Raw genomic sequence first — 18,474 nt, 5'->3', positions numbered from 1 at the left:
ACTTATAAGCAAGTAAAAAATGGATTAGAGTTAGAGAAAGACTGTATGTCAAAGAGAGATGGAGAGAGATGAAGGCGATGCTGGGAAGAGAGGAGAGATGGAGTAATCCCAAGGGGTGGGGGGGTTCTTGCTGGACAGCAGGGCATTTAACAGTCTGCCCTTCACTATAAGCCACTGTACGTTTTATTATATAACTTTGTACGAGAATTACTGGTCCTGACCGGAATACTGATCGACTGGTCTGGGTGACGGGTGGGGGAGCGTGGTCTGAGGGGGATGGACAGAGGCAGAGTGCTGGGCAATAACACAGAGACATTTCCAGTTTGCGCTAGTGGTCCGTTCATCCATCCTTACAGTATAACGTTGCCGTCAAGAAGAAACCTTTTATCTCTATATTTCGCCTGTATTTTTCAATAAATCAATGCCATACTTCGTCATACAAGAGTGTCACGCAAAAGTAGCAACAATAGCTGATCTACAGGCTCGCAATGCATCATCGCACCGTTTGAAAGTTAAAAAGGATCATTCCATCTGTGGGTTGTCAATATTTAAGCAATGCAATCGATTGGATACATTGGAACAAAGGTCGTTTTCAATTGCCTGAACCCGTTTTGGACATACAGGGTTTCCAAGCCGACAGCGACAATAACCACTTGGCATTATTATCACGCAACACCGGCCTCTAATGGACAAACAGAAACACGAGGCGGACGCTTGAGGGGAATCGTGCAATCTGAGAACTGACCTTCATCCGAGTTGTCTTCCCTGAACCCCCCAGGCCTCCCTACCCTCCCCCACGCATCTATTACCAAATCATGCTCACAGAGGGAAAATGTAACCAACTCCAGTGACAGGATGATTCCAATTTATGAAATCTGTGTCAAGTTGAATTTGTAGATTTAGACAGCATGCCTCTGAGCGCGTTTTTTTTTATGTTTCCATGTTGAGTGTTTTTCTGACCCTCTCTGCTGAGTACAGTGATGGGTATGCCCGGGTCACTGAGCTTGATGAAGGGCCCTCCCTCCTCAGCAGCCAGTCCTTCCCTGGCCAACAAGATGTTCTTGGCGCACACAAAGCCATGGACCAGCTTCTTGTCCTCCTGCGCACGCACGCACGCGCACACGCACACGCACACGCACACACACACACACACACACACACACAGAGAGAAGAACAATGGAAGTTGGATTGTGGTTATACGTATGATGTGAATGCAATACTGCGTTGGTGTGTGTGTGTGTGTGTGTGTGTGTGTGTGGGAGGGGGGAGGTTAACAGAAAGAAGAATGTAGAGACAGTATGTGAGCTCATGAGTGTTTGTTAATTGTGCATGCGTACAGTGTACTGTGTTTCTTTGTCTTTGTAGGCACATGCATAAAATGTGGAGTGTGTGTGCGCGTATGCGTGCGTGTGTGTGTGTGTGTGTGTGTGTGTGTGAATGCATGCGCGCGCGCGCATATGCATTAGTTTGCATGTCAGCCCAACTTGGTCATCCAAAAAGGACACCGAAAAGGACAGTGTCTCTCTCATTTAAAAATCGGTGAAAGTCTGTCATTTCCGGTCGTATGACAAACTGTGACTGAAGTTCCAGTCTTCTCCGACACTCACCAAGTAGCTGAGAGCTGAGGCCAGCTGCTTGGCCACCTGGAACTTCCACAGCGTGCTGAGCTGGCTCTTCTGGTTCCGCATAAACACATCTAGTGTTCCAAACTGAACCATCTCCTCAACCATGATATCTGGTCCACACATACACAAACAGACACATTAGTGCACGTACATAACCAAAACCAAAACGTACAAAAACTGTGCCTGCTGGCTGCACTTACTCTCCTGGAGATGAACACACACTCCATATAGAAGCACTATGTGTTTGTGGGACACCTGACGCATCATACTGGCCGTCTCAAAGAATGCCTGGGAACAGAGACAGAGATATTTCAAAAGGGCAATAAACATTTAAATGGTTTCAAAAGCCCTGTTAACCACATGAACCCTAGCGCCCCTATACTGCTGATGCCCACAGTTGCAACACATTTTGAGTCAGCTATCAGTTATTGTCCCTATTTCACATACTGTACAACAATGTAAATATGGTTTACGTGGTTAACATCCGTTGTGTGCTTAGGGTTGCGGATAGGCTTGCAAGCTTGCAGCATGAAGACAATCAACATATTAAATTGATGAGGAAATAGCATGCTGACTGTAAACACAGTCAGCTGCATAGGATGTGCAACGCGTCCATGTCATACATCAGTATTATTTTTTGATCATACATTTAAACAATGTTTTGATTAAAAGAAAATATTAACAACATGCTGAAAGTCAATCTCTCTCTGAAAGTAGTCTCTCAATATCTGCGTCTACAAAAACAATGTCATCCAAGAGCGTATATATATATATATATATATATATATATATATATATATATAAGGGGTGCACGATTATGAAATTATGACCGATATCCGATTATTTGCAGGGTCATATCTGCCGATACCGATTCACAATAGAAACAAGCCTAGGCCCTAGGGGCTTCGCCCAAAGCCTGTTAATAAAGTATTCAAACAATCAATAAATAGCATATACTCTTTTCCAAGTGTCTGTTTTCACAACTGAATGACTATTTAATTAAATTTAGATTTATTTTTCTAATTAAAATTTTGTTTGCTGGTGAAAACCGATTAAGTAATCTGAAATAATCTTGAAACTGTTCCGATACGGAATTTTTATGGCCGATATGGCCTATTCCGATTATGCTACCGATTAATCGTGCATCCCATATACATTATCTCAAAATGTGATTTCAGTGACATGTATTTTGGTGTGTGTCTCACCAAAGAAATATCTCTGTGACTGGGGCCCAGGACCTTGAGGACGACCTTAACCTCCTGGAAGGGGCTGTAAGCGGAATCCTCCTCGTCCTCACTCTTGACCTTCAGCGTTCCGGCATGGACGTTGGTTTTGGTTCCTTCACCCAGATGCTCTCCCTTCAACACACACCCGGAACATGAGCGCACACAATGCTTATGGCTCATTTAGGATTCCTATAAAAGAGACTTTACAGTGTCGTTATATCATGGTATGAGGAGGACTCCATCCATTATTATATTATAGTGTTTATTCCTTCTGTTTTTTTTTATTGTTTACACGCAGGTGTCATTTTCTCTGCTGAATGAATGAACAAAGTAGAAAAGAACCATTTGTTCTCAGTTTGATCCTCTTCCACAGTGTCACAGAAAGCGGTGACACCGTTGAGTAGTAACACACAACTCTGGATTCTAGAGAGCTGTGGAACAGCCCAATAAAGCGCAGTTTAGTGTGCCTTGTATTAAATGGTGCAGATGCAGTATTTCGTAACCAGCACTGCCATGTTCTGTTTTTGTTTCCAACAGCTTGTAGCCGGCCTGTGTATCTGGCTAAGCAGTAGTCTGTAAATGTGTCAGGCCGCAAGGACAAACACATGGACTGATGGATTGTTGGAAATGGAAACACGTGTACCTGTTCAATCTCCTCCTTGAGAATGCGGTGGAAGCTGAGCTGGCTGCTCTGCATGGACCTCTGGGGCACCAAAGCTCGGTCCTTAGTCGCCAACAGGAGGTTAGACACCTCTGGAACACATATAGACAACACATTTTAAATGCTTTCACGGAGTGAAGTAAATTGTGGATGGATTGTGCATTTTACCTGATGGGTGACACACCACCCCATTGCGGTTTAGCATGAGCCACAGCTGATTGTGGTTATTTATGTAGGTCAAGCTAACATGCTGTTTCTGACAGCTCGACAGGTATATGAATCTTGCGTGGGAGGATGTAGTGAAATGGTGAATTTCACTACATTGTGTGAATTTGTGTTGGTGTATAGGAAGTAATGTTGTAAGTAACGAAGACAGCATATTGTGGTTTCAGAAGAAGACTGCCTTCACTACAGATGTGAAGCAAGAACATGACATGATGCTGTGTTATAGCACGTTTATAATATGTAACATTTCATGCTTAACACTTAACGTCTGCATCAGTCTGCACATCTTCCATATATTTCTTAGCTCTGATCTCAACATGTTAGCTCTGATCTCAACACCGTAGCTCTGATCTCAACACCGTAGCTCTGATCTCAACACCGTAGCTCTGATCTCAACACCGTAGCTCTGATCTCAACACCGTAGCTCTGATCTCAACATGTTAGCTCTGATCTCAACACCTTAGCTCTGATCTCAACACCGTAGCTCTGATCTCAACACCGTAGCTCTGATCTCAACACCGTAGCTCTGATCTCAACACCGTAGCTCTGATCTCAACACCTTAGCTCTGATCTCAACACCGTAGCTCTGATCTCAACACCGTAGCTCTGATCTTAACAGCTTAGCTCCGATCTCAACTTCCACTGCTAGATTCCTTACCTTGAACTTTACCCTTAACCCCCTTATGGCCACCCTAATTAACAGTGGATTGTGCCTTCTACCTGCACTATTGACATCATTTAAGGGGATGTCTTGTTTAGTGTTTTTATTTTCTCTGTATTTTTAATGTCTTAAATGCATTTGTATTTTGTATTATGAATGTATTTTTTTCAAGATTGCACCTGTTTTTATTGTGCAGTGTTAATTTTTTATTGTGTTGTGTTATATGTTGTTTGTCATGGACCCCAGGAAGAGTAGCTGCTACTTCGGTGGCAGCTAATGGGGATCCATCTGAATAAAACTGAATAAAACTATTCATATTTTTAATACATCATTTTAATGCCAATAGAAAAATCTGTGACATACACACTATATCTCATTTTAACACGGTAAATCCTATAGTATTATACCCAGTCCTGATGGTGGCGGTAACTTCACCATTATGCCGATTTTGACCGAATATAGCGAATCTTGCGATGTCATTTCCGGTTCAACGAATCACAACATCCGCTAGTTTTCTTCACTGTGTTACACCAGGGGTTCTCAACCCGTGGGTCGCGACCCCTCGGGGGGTCGCCAAATTATTTTGGGGGGTCCCCAAAATATTAAAAAAAAAAAAAAAAAAAAAAAAAGATATTTTCACGATTTTTCAAAAATAGCAGACCTACAAGTTCATAGCGCGCCACTCGGTGGCGCGCTATGAGCTTGTAGATCTGCTATTTTTCAATAGCTAAATTATAACAATGCTTAAAACATCAAAAGGGGTTCCCGCCCAAAATGGTTTAAGGTTATTGTAGCAGTCAATTTATATTGGGGGTCGGGAGGGGGCGGGGCGGGGGTCCCGAGACATTGCCAAAGCATTTCCGGGGGTCCCCGGCCAAAAACGTTGAGAACCCCTGGTCTAGGCCAGGGGTTCTCAACTGAATGGCTGTAAAGTGGAAATGAAGAGTTTACATATAGTACACATAGTACATGCATACACCTTCCCTAATGATGATGGTTTCAGTATTTATTTATGGTGTATTGTCTCTATTATTAAGGTTATTGTAGCAGTCAATTTATATTGGGGGTCGGGAGGGGGCGGGACGGGGGTCCCGAGGCGTTGCCAAAGCATTTTTGAGGGTCCCCGGCCAAAAAGGTTGAGAACCCCTGTGTTACACAGTCAGATGTCCGGGATGCTAAGCTATCATCGTTTATTTTAATAACTACGTCAAATTAAGCTCTAATCAAGCCCCAAATATCGCATTTTACACAGCGATGCACATAAAGACCGCGTGCGTGCAAGATCGTGCACGTGAGGATTTCGGCCGGTTTAAGGTAGATTACATCGGCCGTTAGCCAAACTAGCCAAAAGTTGCTACATTTTGCTACATTAAGCCCCCGATTATAGGAAATTAAACGATTACGTAATTTACGTCAAGGGTAATGAGGGATTTTTTGATTCATTACGTCAAATTACAAAAATAGCCATAAGGGGGTTAAGAAAGGTTTTGTTTTTCTAAGATTAAAATCAAAAGTAAATTTTTACGGACCTGGGAAGAAAATAAGAATATATACCGTAGTTGGCTTATCATAAGGTAGTTTAAAGGACAACTTTGTTTCTTTTCAACCAGGGTTCATGTTTTAGGTTGTTATTAGAGAATGTAAAAGATGAGTGTTATTTTTTTTTTTACATTTGCTGCTTTCTTTCATTTTAATGATTTTAGCTATTTTTGACAGGGGGACGGGGGCATTCGAACAAGTGGCTAAATCTGTCTTTTAATCTGTTGTACTCTGACTTCCTGTGAAGCTTATCAAAATAGGTACAATTTGTGACATTAGAGCCGTACACAAAAATACCACAGATGTGTCGACACACACCCAACCAGACCCACAAACACACGGCTCACTGCTCCCTGTGTGAAGTAAACAGCAGTGGGGTACTTTGGGTCCGGAAACCCACATCTACTACTCTCTTCCTCCCTTCCGCAGTGTGTGTCTCTCGCTCTCACGTACAGCCAGACTCACACAAACAAAGCCAAAAGACAGATTGCTACGACGGAGAATATGCACACCCGCAGCTCCATGCACATGTAATCACCACCTTGAGACTCTGTAGCTGCGTGGCTCACACACACGCACACGCACATGCACACGCTTTTCTCTGCAGCCGGCTCACCTCGTTTTCAACTTTACAATACTGTGTGTGTGACTGTGGGTGTATGTGTAAGCCAAGTTAGTGTAGCTTTGTCATTTTGTGCATATGATAATTGTCACGGGGCAACCCGTGCCCTATATACAAACACACATGAAACTGTTTTCTATAACATGCAAGGACTATTGTTTTAAACTATTGAAATTGTAATCACCGATTGGTTAGTCTGCTGGTGCCACTGCTGGTGGCATTTCCCTTGATGAGGAAGGGGCCAAGTGCTATGCAGGAGAGGGGTGTTTCTTCTTATGCTTTGACTAGTAATTGTCATTGAGTTTTTATTCTGATTTATACTTGTTTAATTGTAACACATTATTGAGAATGTTTAGGTTACTTTTTATTCAAGGTGTTATTTATGGAAGTATTTATATTAGTGAAGTATTTGAGAAGAAATGTGCTAATTGAGTCTGTGCCCAGTGGTAGGATCCACTCCTATTTAAAGGAGGCTGCAGGGACAGGCTAGTTAGTTAGAAGTTAAAGGGCCTTGTGTGATCAAGGTACAGCCTGAAGAGAGTTCTTATCCGGTTGGGTTTTGTTCAGCAGTGTTAGCTCAAGTGTTTATTTCTTTTTGTCATTTTTCAGTATTATTATTTTCCTGTTTTCGCACTGTTGAATCTGTACTGGACTTTGGTGGAGGAGTTTTGGGGAAAAATAAAGACCCTTAAACTGCAATTCTGACTGTTCTTGGAGCCTTGGCCGTTTGGGCAACTTCACAATAATGGTCAATGTCCGTGTGCTAGTTGAGATCAATTGGAACAGACAGTCTTTTCCTTAATTATTAATTATTGGAAAATTTGTTTCTATCCGTTTGTTTGATATAATGTTACAGTTTCTTTCTCCTGCTTTCCTAATGTACGATAGATACTTGCTGGGGGACCTTGATAAGCCTACCACTGCATTCGAGACAATTTGTTTCTGCAAGCTGATGTTTTTGCAAGCATCTATGCACACATTTCTATTTACGTCTACCTATATGTTAACCTACCTCTGGGCTGTGGAGGACAGCAGCGTAGCATCTTGAAACTGAGGTTGTCTGTTCGGAGACTCTGCCCCGTCAGGTGGTCCAGTAGCTGTGGGAGTGAGGGTAGCACTGTCTTGGTGCCATGCAGCTTGAACCCCTCCGGACTCACCTCGATCTGGAAGTTCTTGTGCTGACGCACGGGGCGAGACTCGGTGACATCCTAAAGCGTTAACGACAAAGGAAAAGGAGGGATGAGAGACATGAGCAGACATGAAGGGACATCTGGACAAAAATACCATATGCATTCTGTGTATTTCTCCACACATGAATCCTAGCGTCCTGATCCTGGGCATGTCATAATAGGCGAGGCAGCATAGCCGATCTACAATCAAATAGTCAAAAAAAAGAATACGATGTTTAAGTGGTTAAAGAATGAATGGGGAAGAAGCAGGAGTAGGAAGAGTGTAGTAGGATAGGAAGGAAGAGAGGAAGATCAGCTATCCGTTTCAAAAACTAACTAACTGTACTTTGGAACACATCCATAAGTATGTGATTATTTAGCAATTTGTTGAACAAATAATTATCAACAAACATTGGTACAAAACAAACTAGAAAAAGTGCCCTTCTGGGCACAGGTCTCCACCACGAGTGTGTGTGTGTGTGTGTGTGTGTGTGTGAGAGACACGGCTTGGCCTGTTGTAGCGCCACCATGAGGCTGATTTGAAAACTGGCATTTCTTCCTCAGCCTAGTGGGAATATGCATGCACAGTTTAACCGCAATCGGACGCTGCGTTGAGTAGTTGTGGCAATTTGTACAAAACGGGTACAAAGCGGGCTACTCCTGAAAAGTTTAGAAGCCAATCGTAGGCAATGAAGGTGGATTATGAGAAATCAAACAAACCCGTCTTGATCACATGACTATGGAGAGCATGTGTACCGATTTGTGTGAAATTTGGATAACATCTGAAGGAGTAATATTAGAAAATGTGTTTTACATATGTCGGCCTCCTGGTGGCGCTATAAAGAGCAGATGGGAAAAATTCCAGGCAAAGGTTTTTCCTTGGCCTCTAGGGAGTTGGCATACAAAGTTATCCACAAATCCGTGCAGTTGGAGGTAAAAACACTTCGGCTAGTTATAGCGCCACCATGAGGCCGAGTTGAAAATGTTCACATGGCATTTCTTCCTCGGCCTAGTGGGAATGTGCGTGCACAATTTCACGGAAATCACACGATGTGTTCATGATTTGCAGCATTTTGTTTGAAACTGAGCACTCCTGCGAACTTTGGAAGCCAATCTTAGCCAATCAGGATGGAGTCTGGAGAAATCTGAAAGAAAAGTTTCGTTGAATGGCTCTAGAGAGACTGTGTACCAATTTGCGTGATGTTTGGAGAAAATCTGTAGGTGTACTGTCCAAAAACTTGTTTTGCACATAGCGGCCTCCTGGTGGCGCTATAACAGGCCGTTCTGGAAATTTTGGGGCAGAGGTTCATCGTTGGCATCCAGGGAGTGTGTGTGCGAAATTTGGCATCGACCGGGTTAACGATGCCGGAGATTAGCTGTTCACAGACGGACGGACGGACACACGGACGGACGGACACACGGACGGACGGAGTGCAAAACATACTCTCTCCCCATGCCTTCGGCCTGGTGGAGACAATAAGTTAGCATACTGAGTTAATAAGTCAACTTCCTTGATCAACCCAAATACAATACAAACTAGAAAAAGTGCCCTTCTGGGCACAGGTCTCCACCAGGAGGATAGGAGTGTGTGTGTGATGGCAAAATGTTTAGGAGCAATATAAACGTGTGTGTGTGTGTGTGTGTGACGCGGCTTGGCCTGTTGTAGCGCCACCATGAGGCTGATTTGAAAACTGGCAAGTGGCATTTCTTCCAAAGCCTAGTGGGAATATGCATGCACAGTTTCACCACAATCGGACGCTGCGTTGAGTAGTTGTGGCGATTTGTACAAAGCGGGTACAAAGCGGGCTACTCCTGAAAAGTTTAGAAGCCAATCGTAGCCAATGAGGGTGGATTATGAGAAATCAAACAAACCCGTCTTGATCACATGACTATGAAGAGCATGTGTACCGATTTGCGTGAAATTTGGATAAAATCTGAAGGAGTAATATTAGAAAATGTGTTTTACATAATGTCGGCCTCCTGGTGGCGCTATAAAGAGCAGATGTGAAAAATTCCAGGCAAAGGTTTTTCCTTGGCCTCTAGGGAGTTGGCATACAAAGTTATCCACAGATCCGTGCAGTTATAGGTAAAAACACTTTTCGGCCAGTTATAGCGCCACCATGAGGCTGAGTTGAAAATGTTCATGTGGCATTCCCTCCTCGGCCTAGTGGGAATGTGCGTGCACAATTTCACGGAAATCACAGGATGTGTTCATGATTTGCAGCATTTTGTTTGAAACTGAGCACTCCTGCGAACTTTGGAAGCCAATCTTAGCCAATCAGGATGGAGTCTGAGAAATCTGAATGGCTCTAGAGAGACTGTGTACCAATTTGCGTGATGTTTGGACAAAATCTGTAGGTGTACTGTCCAAAAACTTGTTTTGCACAAAGCGGTGGCGCTATAACAGGCCGTTCTGGAAATTGGCATCCAGGGAGTGTGTGTGCAAAATTTGGCATTGACCGGGTTAACGGTGCCAGAGATTAGCTGTTCACAGACGGACGGACGGACGGACACACACACACACACACACACGGACGGACGGAGTGCAAAACATACTCTCTCCCCATGCCTTCGGCCTGGTGGAGACAAAAAGGACATATTTGGTGAGCTGTGTGTGCGCATGCTAGCATGCATGCGTGTGTGTGTCATGTTAAACCAATCTCATGTTGACTCAGTATTGTGCCATTTACTGTCAAAATCAGTTTATATCTAAGCCTGCTGTAATCTGATATGTTTGTATGTGTGTGTGTGTGTGTGCGCTCAGCTGTAATCTGATATCAAAATAAACGATATTTGAGCTGCTCTTTTGTGTGTGCGCGAGCGCACACGTGTGTGTGTGTGTGAGTGCTGCTAGGTTACTGAATGCAGCCTTTCTGTTACACGACTAGGCTTTGCCCTATATGTGTTCATAATAATTTGTACATGCATATATGTACACACACACACACACACACACACACACACACACACACACACACACACACACACACACACACACACACACACACACACACACACACACACACACACACACACACACACACACACACACACACACACACACACACACACACACACACACACACACACACACACACACACACACACACACACCAGGTTTTCATAGTAATCTGCAACCTACAGTCGCAATAAACATCAATGGGGCATGGCATGGAGGTGATCAGCCTGTGGCACTGTTGAGGTATTATGAAACCCATGTTAGCTTTGATAGCAGCTGTAAGCTCATTTGTATTGTTGAATCCAGTGTCTCACACCTTGCTCTTGACAATACAACATCCAGTTGGCTGGTCAGTTACGCACAGTAATACCATGGTTAGTACACCATTACATTACTAGTAGTGGGCACTGTGGGCAGGTGCCAAGTCCCGCTGGAAAACAAATAAGCATCTCCATACCGCTTGTAAACATACAGTAGCACAAACTACAAAGTGCTCTAAAATATCCAAATACTAAAGACTCTGGACTGGATACAATACAGTGGACCAACAGCAGCAGATGACATGGCACCCCAATACATCACTGACAGTGAAAACCTCACACTGGAGTCAACACAGCCATCTACCAGATCGTGTGTCTGCAGGCTTTATAGATAAACTGGAACAGAGGATGTCTTTTCTCCACTTCCTGAAAATGTACGGTTTTGTCATACAAGGTTTCCACCTGATAATATAATTAATTGTTTGTGTTTTGTGTGCACAAGTGTATATGTGTATAGGAGATGAGCTCACCTCCCTGCAGACCACAGTGATGATAATGTACCGGTAGTCGGTACAGCTCCAGCGCAGGACATATGTACCCTCCTCGTTGCCCTCCTGACGCAGCTTGTAGATGGCATACTCTGTGCTGAGGAGAGACAAACACCCAAACATTCAGATGACTGGACTATTGAATAAGATGTCCCGATGCCATTTGTTCATTCCAGATCCAATTCCAATCCCACAACTTGCGAATAGGCCCCAATCAGAAACCAGAGAATAATAATAAATGTTAAAAAAAGAAAAGAAAACATATATATATATATATATATATATATATATATATATATATATAGTATTTTGAAGTCCACCAACCGGCGACCAGAAGTCAAGGGTTTACGTTTGTCTAACTTGACACATGCTAATCTAAGCTTTGACCGCTCACGTTGTCAGTAGGTAGGCTACTGCACGGCTGTTTTGAGCTGCATTCTTGTATTTTCACATGTCGGCTTCTTTCACACGGAAAATAAAATGTGTGGCTTGTTTTGACCAAAAACGCAACCTGGGAAAATAATCCAAGCATTTTTCTGGATCTGATAACGTGGAGGCGGACGGCAAGCAAAACTCTGGTTAATTTCCGGTCGTATCCATTGCTTGGCAACCTAGATCCATTCATGAACCACAGTGAAAAGACCACATGACGGAGATCTGCGTCATCGGTGGTAAAGCTCTGGATTAGACTTGACGGAGGTCTACATCAATGGCAGGGAATAAACTCCCACCAAATGTTGATAAAAAGGCTTATTTTACCTGTGTCCTTGTTTCCTTTAAGGAAACATGAGAAAGACCAGAAAATAAGAGTCAAGGTCAGACACACAGCTTGTTTATTGATCAGCACGTGTAACAATATACTGTATTTAGACTGACTAAATGGGCCAATGTACTGCCTACGATTTAATACTCATCATTAGAAATGAAAATCAAAGCCATTTAGAAAAGATCAGACAGACATATACTGTAATGTGCACACAAGCAAACGCGTACACAAAGAACTTTAGGACAGATACAAAGGCAGGCACAGACATCTATCCACACGCCCCCGGTACTAACCAGATGGGTCCGTGGCAGCCGTTGTTGATGTTGTAGACGACTGCAGGAGGGGCCACCTCCTTGCACAGGTAGTGGTGGGCATCCACTGTCAGCCTGAAGTATCCGTCCACCAGTGCGGCAAAAGACAGAGCCGCATCCCTGCAAGATAGCAGCAACTCCTACACAGGAAACCAAAGAGACAGGTTGGTTGTGAGGTGAGAGACTGGTTGGGAGGAGAGAGGACCGTCCTACCTGATGAAATGTGAAATATAAGATGTCGAAATTTGATTATGTAATCAAATTATAAAACAAAACAAGCAAAAACACAGATGTTAAAATTGTGTAAGAAGAGCAGCTGTCTTCCTTGTGAGTTATTGTGTTGGCAGTGACAGAATGCCACTTTCATTGATTAAACACAATAATTAAACAGCTGTGTGGTACTGGTAATGACAGCAGAGAGTTCACAACCCAACTTTAGAGTGAGTGATTTGATTTGTTTTGTAATGAAATGTAGACCTTTTAACCCATTTTGGGCGGGAACCCCTTTTGGTGTTAGCATCATGTTATGCTTTAAAGCTATTGAATAGCAGATCTACACAAGCTCATTTCAGAAAACTGTCAGGATGTAGAAGACATTTTTAGAATCTGATCTCAGGTCAAAATGGGTTAAAAGACATTTTATGTTGGAAGGAGTACTTTTGTCTCTCCTTTTGTTGATTTGCCCTGATTTTGGGGAAAATTTAAAAAAAGAAGCTGCACATAATCAATTATGAGAAGGAATAATACATGTGATTGTAATTATATTTATAGTGAATAGTCAAAACAAATTACATTAACAAATGGATAACAACAGTATTTTTGTATGTTATGTACTGATAGTTTAGCTACATGAGTAAAAATAAAATAGATTTCAATAGAGCCTGCCTCTCTGATTAAGTAAAAAGATAAGTGGCAGTTGCCGTGTTGGAATACCACTGGAAAAAACAGAACACTCCTTGTGGTGGCTAACGGATCTCTTGGTTCTGTACCAATCAAATCAAGTGAGGTCAAGTTTATTTTCCTTCCATCAGATTATGCAAAACACACCTCACTTGGCTTCACCCCCCCCCCCCCACCCCCACCCCCCACCACCACCCCCAGCCGCTGACTGTCAGAATGAAGCATGATTACAGTTTCGCACTATTTCTAACCCTAAGATATGATCTTATTCATTCAACGTGGCACGCAACTACTCCGACTGTGACACACTGACACATGTACCATCATAGTGTGAGTCAACGGATGTTTCCCAACCTGTTCCCCTGAGGCAGAGCTCCTTTTACTTGAGCTGTCAAAAAACATCCCACCATTTAGACCACACCTACTGTACCACTTCCCTGGATTCTAAAGAATTTGAAAAACAGCTTCAGCCCAACTTTTCTATGGTGTTGGCACTCACCATCTTCATGTTGCCCTGTCTATAGATGGTGACCAAGGCCTCTTTAATGACAGCGTGTGTGATCTCATGGAAGTCACAGAAGACCACCCAGCTTTCACCCCTCTCCCTGGGGATCACAGTGCTCTGTTGGGACCATAGAAGCTATGTCAAAAATGTCATGAGGAAGCAGAGTGAGGTGAGAAATACTTCATGCCATTTTCTTCCAGTTGGTAAAACAACTTAAAATGATTATTGCTAAATTAACTACTTTTATTAATACAAAAATAAATAGAATTGCACATATCTATCACCTGAAAATAACTGTTAACACTGAAGCCTGAGTTATACAGTCACGCACCAACAATAGCAGTTCTACAGGCCCAAAATGCAGTGCCAACTTGCAGATTGGCTATTTTCGGAGTGCGACTCATGATGAATTCAGAAATTAGGACAGAACATCGCCGATCAAAACCACAGACAGCGCTGTAGATTCTGCGATAATAGCAAGATTTGTGGGCCCGTAAACCAGAAAGTGAATGGCTGCATGTGCAGCAAAACAGCTCCGGAACGGACAAGCAAGGCGTTGCTGCCAAATTTTTGCGATCACGTTTTATATCATTAAAAAGGACGTAAAGACATGTCCACACATCCTGGGCCTCCTACGGGTGACATTATGAAGACACTGTAGACACGTCCTGGGAATAATAAGTGTTAACAATTCTGCTGGTGACCCCCTGTAACCCTCTCAAGGACATCTGGGGGTTCCCACACCCCACTTGAGAACCACTTCTCTACTAACCGTGGCGGTCTCCAGTCTCCTCCACCAAATCCCAGTGGTCCCGGTGACCATGACCTGCATGTTGTGACTGGTCTCCAGGCTCTGAAACTGGTTCTGGTTCTGCATGGGGTTGTAGTATCCTAGGAAAGGTGTATCAAACATGACCATCACACCGATGCAGCCTATTTTGGACATTGGTCAAAATAGAGCTTCGCAGTCCCCTGGCGAGCGGCACGGACGAGAATTTCGAATGAATTTTTCCCATAGATGTTTCAGAAAGTATTTATTTAAAGACCTTTAAGCCGCAGACAAAGCCAACTTGGCTCCTGACAAATCATGACAATAAATAAACACAATTTGTTTGGGCCGAACAAATAATTAGAAAGAAGAAAAGAATTGACAGGGTTGACACTTTTTTTTGCCAACTCAGGAGCCGAGTTGGCTTTGTTCGAGGCTTAAAAATAGGGGAAAAAAATACACTTTCTTATAGGTTAGCAGTAGTGTAGTTACTTTGCCATGATGTAATCCCAAATATTGGCGAGATACTGTTCTACCGGCATGTGTACTTAAGCCTCTCCAACTGATCCAAAATGCTGCAGCTCGCTTGGTCTTCAACCAGCCAAAATTCTCACACGTCTCCCCCCTTCTCCGCTCCCTCCATTGGCTCCCGGTCGCTGCCCGCACAGAATACAAAACTCTGATGCTGGCATTCAAAGCAACCAAAGGCATGGCTCCCCCATATCTTACAAGTATGATCGAACCCTACAAACCCTCCCGCGCACTCGGATCAGCCAACGCAGGGAAGCTGGAAGTACCGTCACTAAAAACGCCGGGACAATGCTCCACACGTCCCAAACTCTTCTCCACTGGCTCCAAAACTATGGAATGCACTTCCCATCACAATCAGAACTGCAGCCTCACGATATAGATACTCCACTGTTACGTTCTTAGCTTACACATGTTTCATGATAACTACTTTTTATATATGTGATGTATGCCATGCTTTTTGTTATTGCTTAATGTAAATCGCTCTGGATTAAGAGCATCTGCTAAATTGTAAATTGATATCTTCAATAGTTGCTCCGTAGATTAGAAATATACATTCCAAAATAGTCTCCTTTTGTTTGCTAAAAGAGTAACTTTGAGACCCGATTCACTGTGCAATAAGTCAATGAGGAGCAACTATTGAAGATATCTCACCAATATTCAAAACAGAATTTTACTTTAAGTGATTAAGACATTACAGTCACCTCCTTGACAGACACACTACTTCTAATAAGTGTGTGTCTGTCCACTCTTGCCACTCTTACCCTGGTACCCGCCGTTGGCGAGTTGGCCTTCCTGGGTGACCGTGAGTGAGATGGGCTCCAGCAGCTCGCTGCCCAGGCGGCTGGTGAGCCCCTCTAGCGTGGCCAGGTACTTGATCTTCAAGTCATACTGCGTGATGTTGCTTTCTTGCACTGTGCGGTGTTGGAACTCGCTGAGGAAGTTCTTGAAGACGTTTTTGATGCGCATGCGTGTCAGAATATTGCGCTGCTTGATGTTTCGGTTCAGTGACTCTGGGATGTGACGCTTGTAGCTGAGATGAATGGAAGAAGAGACATAATTGAAAGAATTTACAGCTGCCTCGCAGAAATTGGATGGTGCTGGGTAAAGTTACGGGCTTGAACTCACAGCCTGTCGTGTAATACAATTACTGGAAGGAAATGTTCTGCTACGAGGAGGTCTATAATATTGTAGGCTTTTATTAAACACAAATGTTTGTTTCACACATGTCAACTCGCTCGTTACTATGGAATGTGATCATGCATTCCTGTAGCCTGGCTAATAAACCAGACTCAAATCACACTGTCGTGTGAGGCAATTTTTTTTTGCCAACGGCTGATTTGGTCTGGCTTATTAGCCAGGCTAGCATTCCTGCACATACTTCCGCCTATGGGCGATACCATTACTAACGGGAGGGGTGTGCAGGCTAAAGCATTGATGTGTATCTAAGCATACACCACAAGCCTTTGAAACCACAGGCAGAATGTGAATAGGTTAATAGTGAATAGGTATGGGAAAAAGAAAATAAATATAATCTAGGTTTTCAAACCAGGGCAAATTAGCACACCTATATTCATATCCTTGTGAAATAGCCTCTGTAACACATGCCAATCTTATCACTCTGTAAGTGTGGTGTGTGTGTGTGTGTGTGTTTACATGTGTGCGCACATGTGCGTACGGTACACGTTGCAGTACAGCGGCATGTGTTGCAGTACGGCGTGTTGTGAGGTTGTAGATTGACTATTTTTGTTGTCAGCACGCAACAAAGTCCAAATCAGCCTGAGCAATGTATGTACTACTGTACCTGGTGTCACTGGGGGCGGTGGGCAGGTCCTCCATGTTCTTTGTAAGGTGTGTATAGTAAGTGATGGCTAACACAGCCATGCCCAGACACTCGTTTTCTATGTCGTGCGTTTCTGCCTCAGTCTGGGCCATCCTCAGCGGGGCCAAACCCTTATGGAAGTCATGTTGGCCCTAGAGAGAGACACACACACACACACACACACACACACACACACACACACACACACATATTTATAGTTATACACAGGTCTCCATACTTCAGAAGTCAGAATTAGCCCTTTCGCTAAATCCCACCCCAAAAAGTGATTGTCCAATGCCAATCCAGATAGTTTAGCAACTGATGCTCTGCAGGTCAAGTTATGTTATTTTGCATGGCTTAACGTCGAGAAAGTTACACGACTGACCCACCCAGGCCAGGGTCCCAGGTAATGACCGAATCTTACCGTGCAACATGAAAACTCCTGTTGGGTGGTCGTTAAAATTTCTCCCTCTGTCATTTCCTCGTATTTCTAGTTTATTTAAATAATGTCATGCAAATTTGTCCATGCATACCCTACTGCAGGCCTGGTTGACTAGACATTTTGATGCTCTTGCTACTGAAATGATCGATTATTTAACATGCATTTATGGGAGAGAAGGACAGCTTTCCCTGTCTCCTCGCTGCTAACGTGCCTATTGGACAAGGACGGGTTGGGGAGGGACTTAGCGAAGGGCTAATTGCTCTTCACATAATTATATTTACATTGTGTAATTATTGCAGTAAATCTCCAGACCATCAACATCTCTGGCCATGATGCGATCTTCATTAATATTCATTAATATAGCGCCTGCAGTCTCTACCCTGAGAGGCTCTCGACACCTTTGACCCATCACTCTACAGACCATGGAGAATTTATGCAACACCTATCAGTCTTCTCAGCAGCTTGATCCAGTAGATTCCTCATGTTCTGCGGAGGTGCTAGCTACAATTTATGCAACAATGCGCTGCGCACCCCCCCTTCACAATCCTAAAGCCTCTCCTGTATCAATGAAACCAGAAACCACCACCATGGGATAATGACCATAGGGCATGTAGATATGCGGAATGCACATGGAAACCTTCCCAATTATGGTGTACTTTCACTGCCATTAAAGTACATTTAGACAAAAGAAGTTGAGCAACATAATTGGGGGCCATGTCCACACAAATAGTTTTTTGAGCTGCCAGCGCCTTTCTTCCATGAATTTCTATGGTCAACAACAAGCACTGGAGCACTCAGCGCTCTCAGTATCCAGTGACTTTTGGTAGTTACGTTCGATCCTCCAGGCCGATCCGACTTTAAATCATTACTACCAGTTTACCCTTTTTCTTTTTTCAGCTAGACTATTTGTGCTAAGCACAGATGACAAGATCATTC

The 18,474-nt window shown here is 43.4% G+C and overlaps 1 protein-coding gene across 2 annotated transcripts in view; it reads right to left on the bottom strand.

Annotated features, from left to right (window-relative positions):
* jak1 (Janus kinase 1) overlaps positions 1 to 18,474 on the bottom strand; it is a 42,428-nt gene that overhangs the window by 14,269 nt on the left and 9,685 nt on the right. The window contains exons 5-16 of one of the 2 annotated variants that reach the window (XM_079504938.1): positions 17,079 to 17,248; positions 16,039 to 16,307; positions 14,750 to 14,868; positions 13,972 to 14,112; positions 12,555 to 12,712; positions 11,478 to 11,592; positions 7,572 to 7,767; positions 3,495 to 3,604; positions 2,831 to 2,983; positions 1,826 to 1,913; positions 1,608 to 1,735; positions 961 to 1,099 (exon numbers count right to left, since the gene is read on the bottom strand). In XM_079504938.1, coding sequence (XP_079361064.1) covers positions 961 to 1,099; positions 1,608 to 1,735; positions 1,826 to 1,913; positions 2,831 to 2,983; positions 3,495 to 3,604; positions 7,572 to 7,767; positions 11,478 to 11,592; positions 12,555 to 12,712; positions 13,972 to 14,112; positions 14,750 to 14,868; positions 16,039 to 16,307; positions 17,079 to 17,248 — 1,786 coding nt within the window. The remainder of the gene's footprint in view (positions 1 to 960; positions 1,100 to 1,607; positions 1,736 to 1,825; positions 1,914 to 2,830; positions 2,984 to 3,494; positions 3,605 to 7,571; positions 7,768 to 11,477; positions 11,593 to 12,554; positions 12,713 to 13,971; positions 14,113 to 14,749; positions 14,869 to 16,038; positions 16,308 to 17,078; positions 17,249 to 18,474) is intronic. The other variant, XM_079504939.1, reaches the window with a different exon arrangement.

The sequence above is a fragment of the Electrona antarctica genome (assembly GCF_951216825.1).
Source record: "Electrona antarctica genome assembly, chromosome: 7".
In the NCBI taxonomy this organism is placed as follows: Eukaryota; Metazoa; Chordata; class Actinopteri; order Myctophiformes; family Myctophidae; genus Electrona; species Electrona antarctica.
Note: the sequence above shows the minus strand (reverse complement) of the source record. Positions and strands in the feature narration are given on the sequence as shown.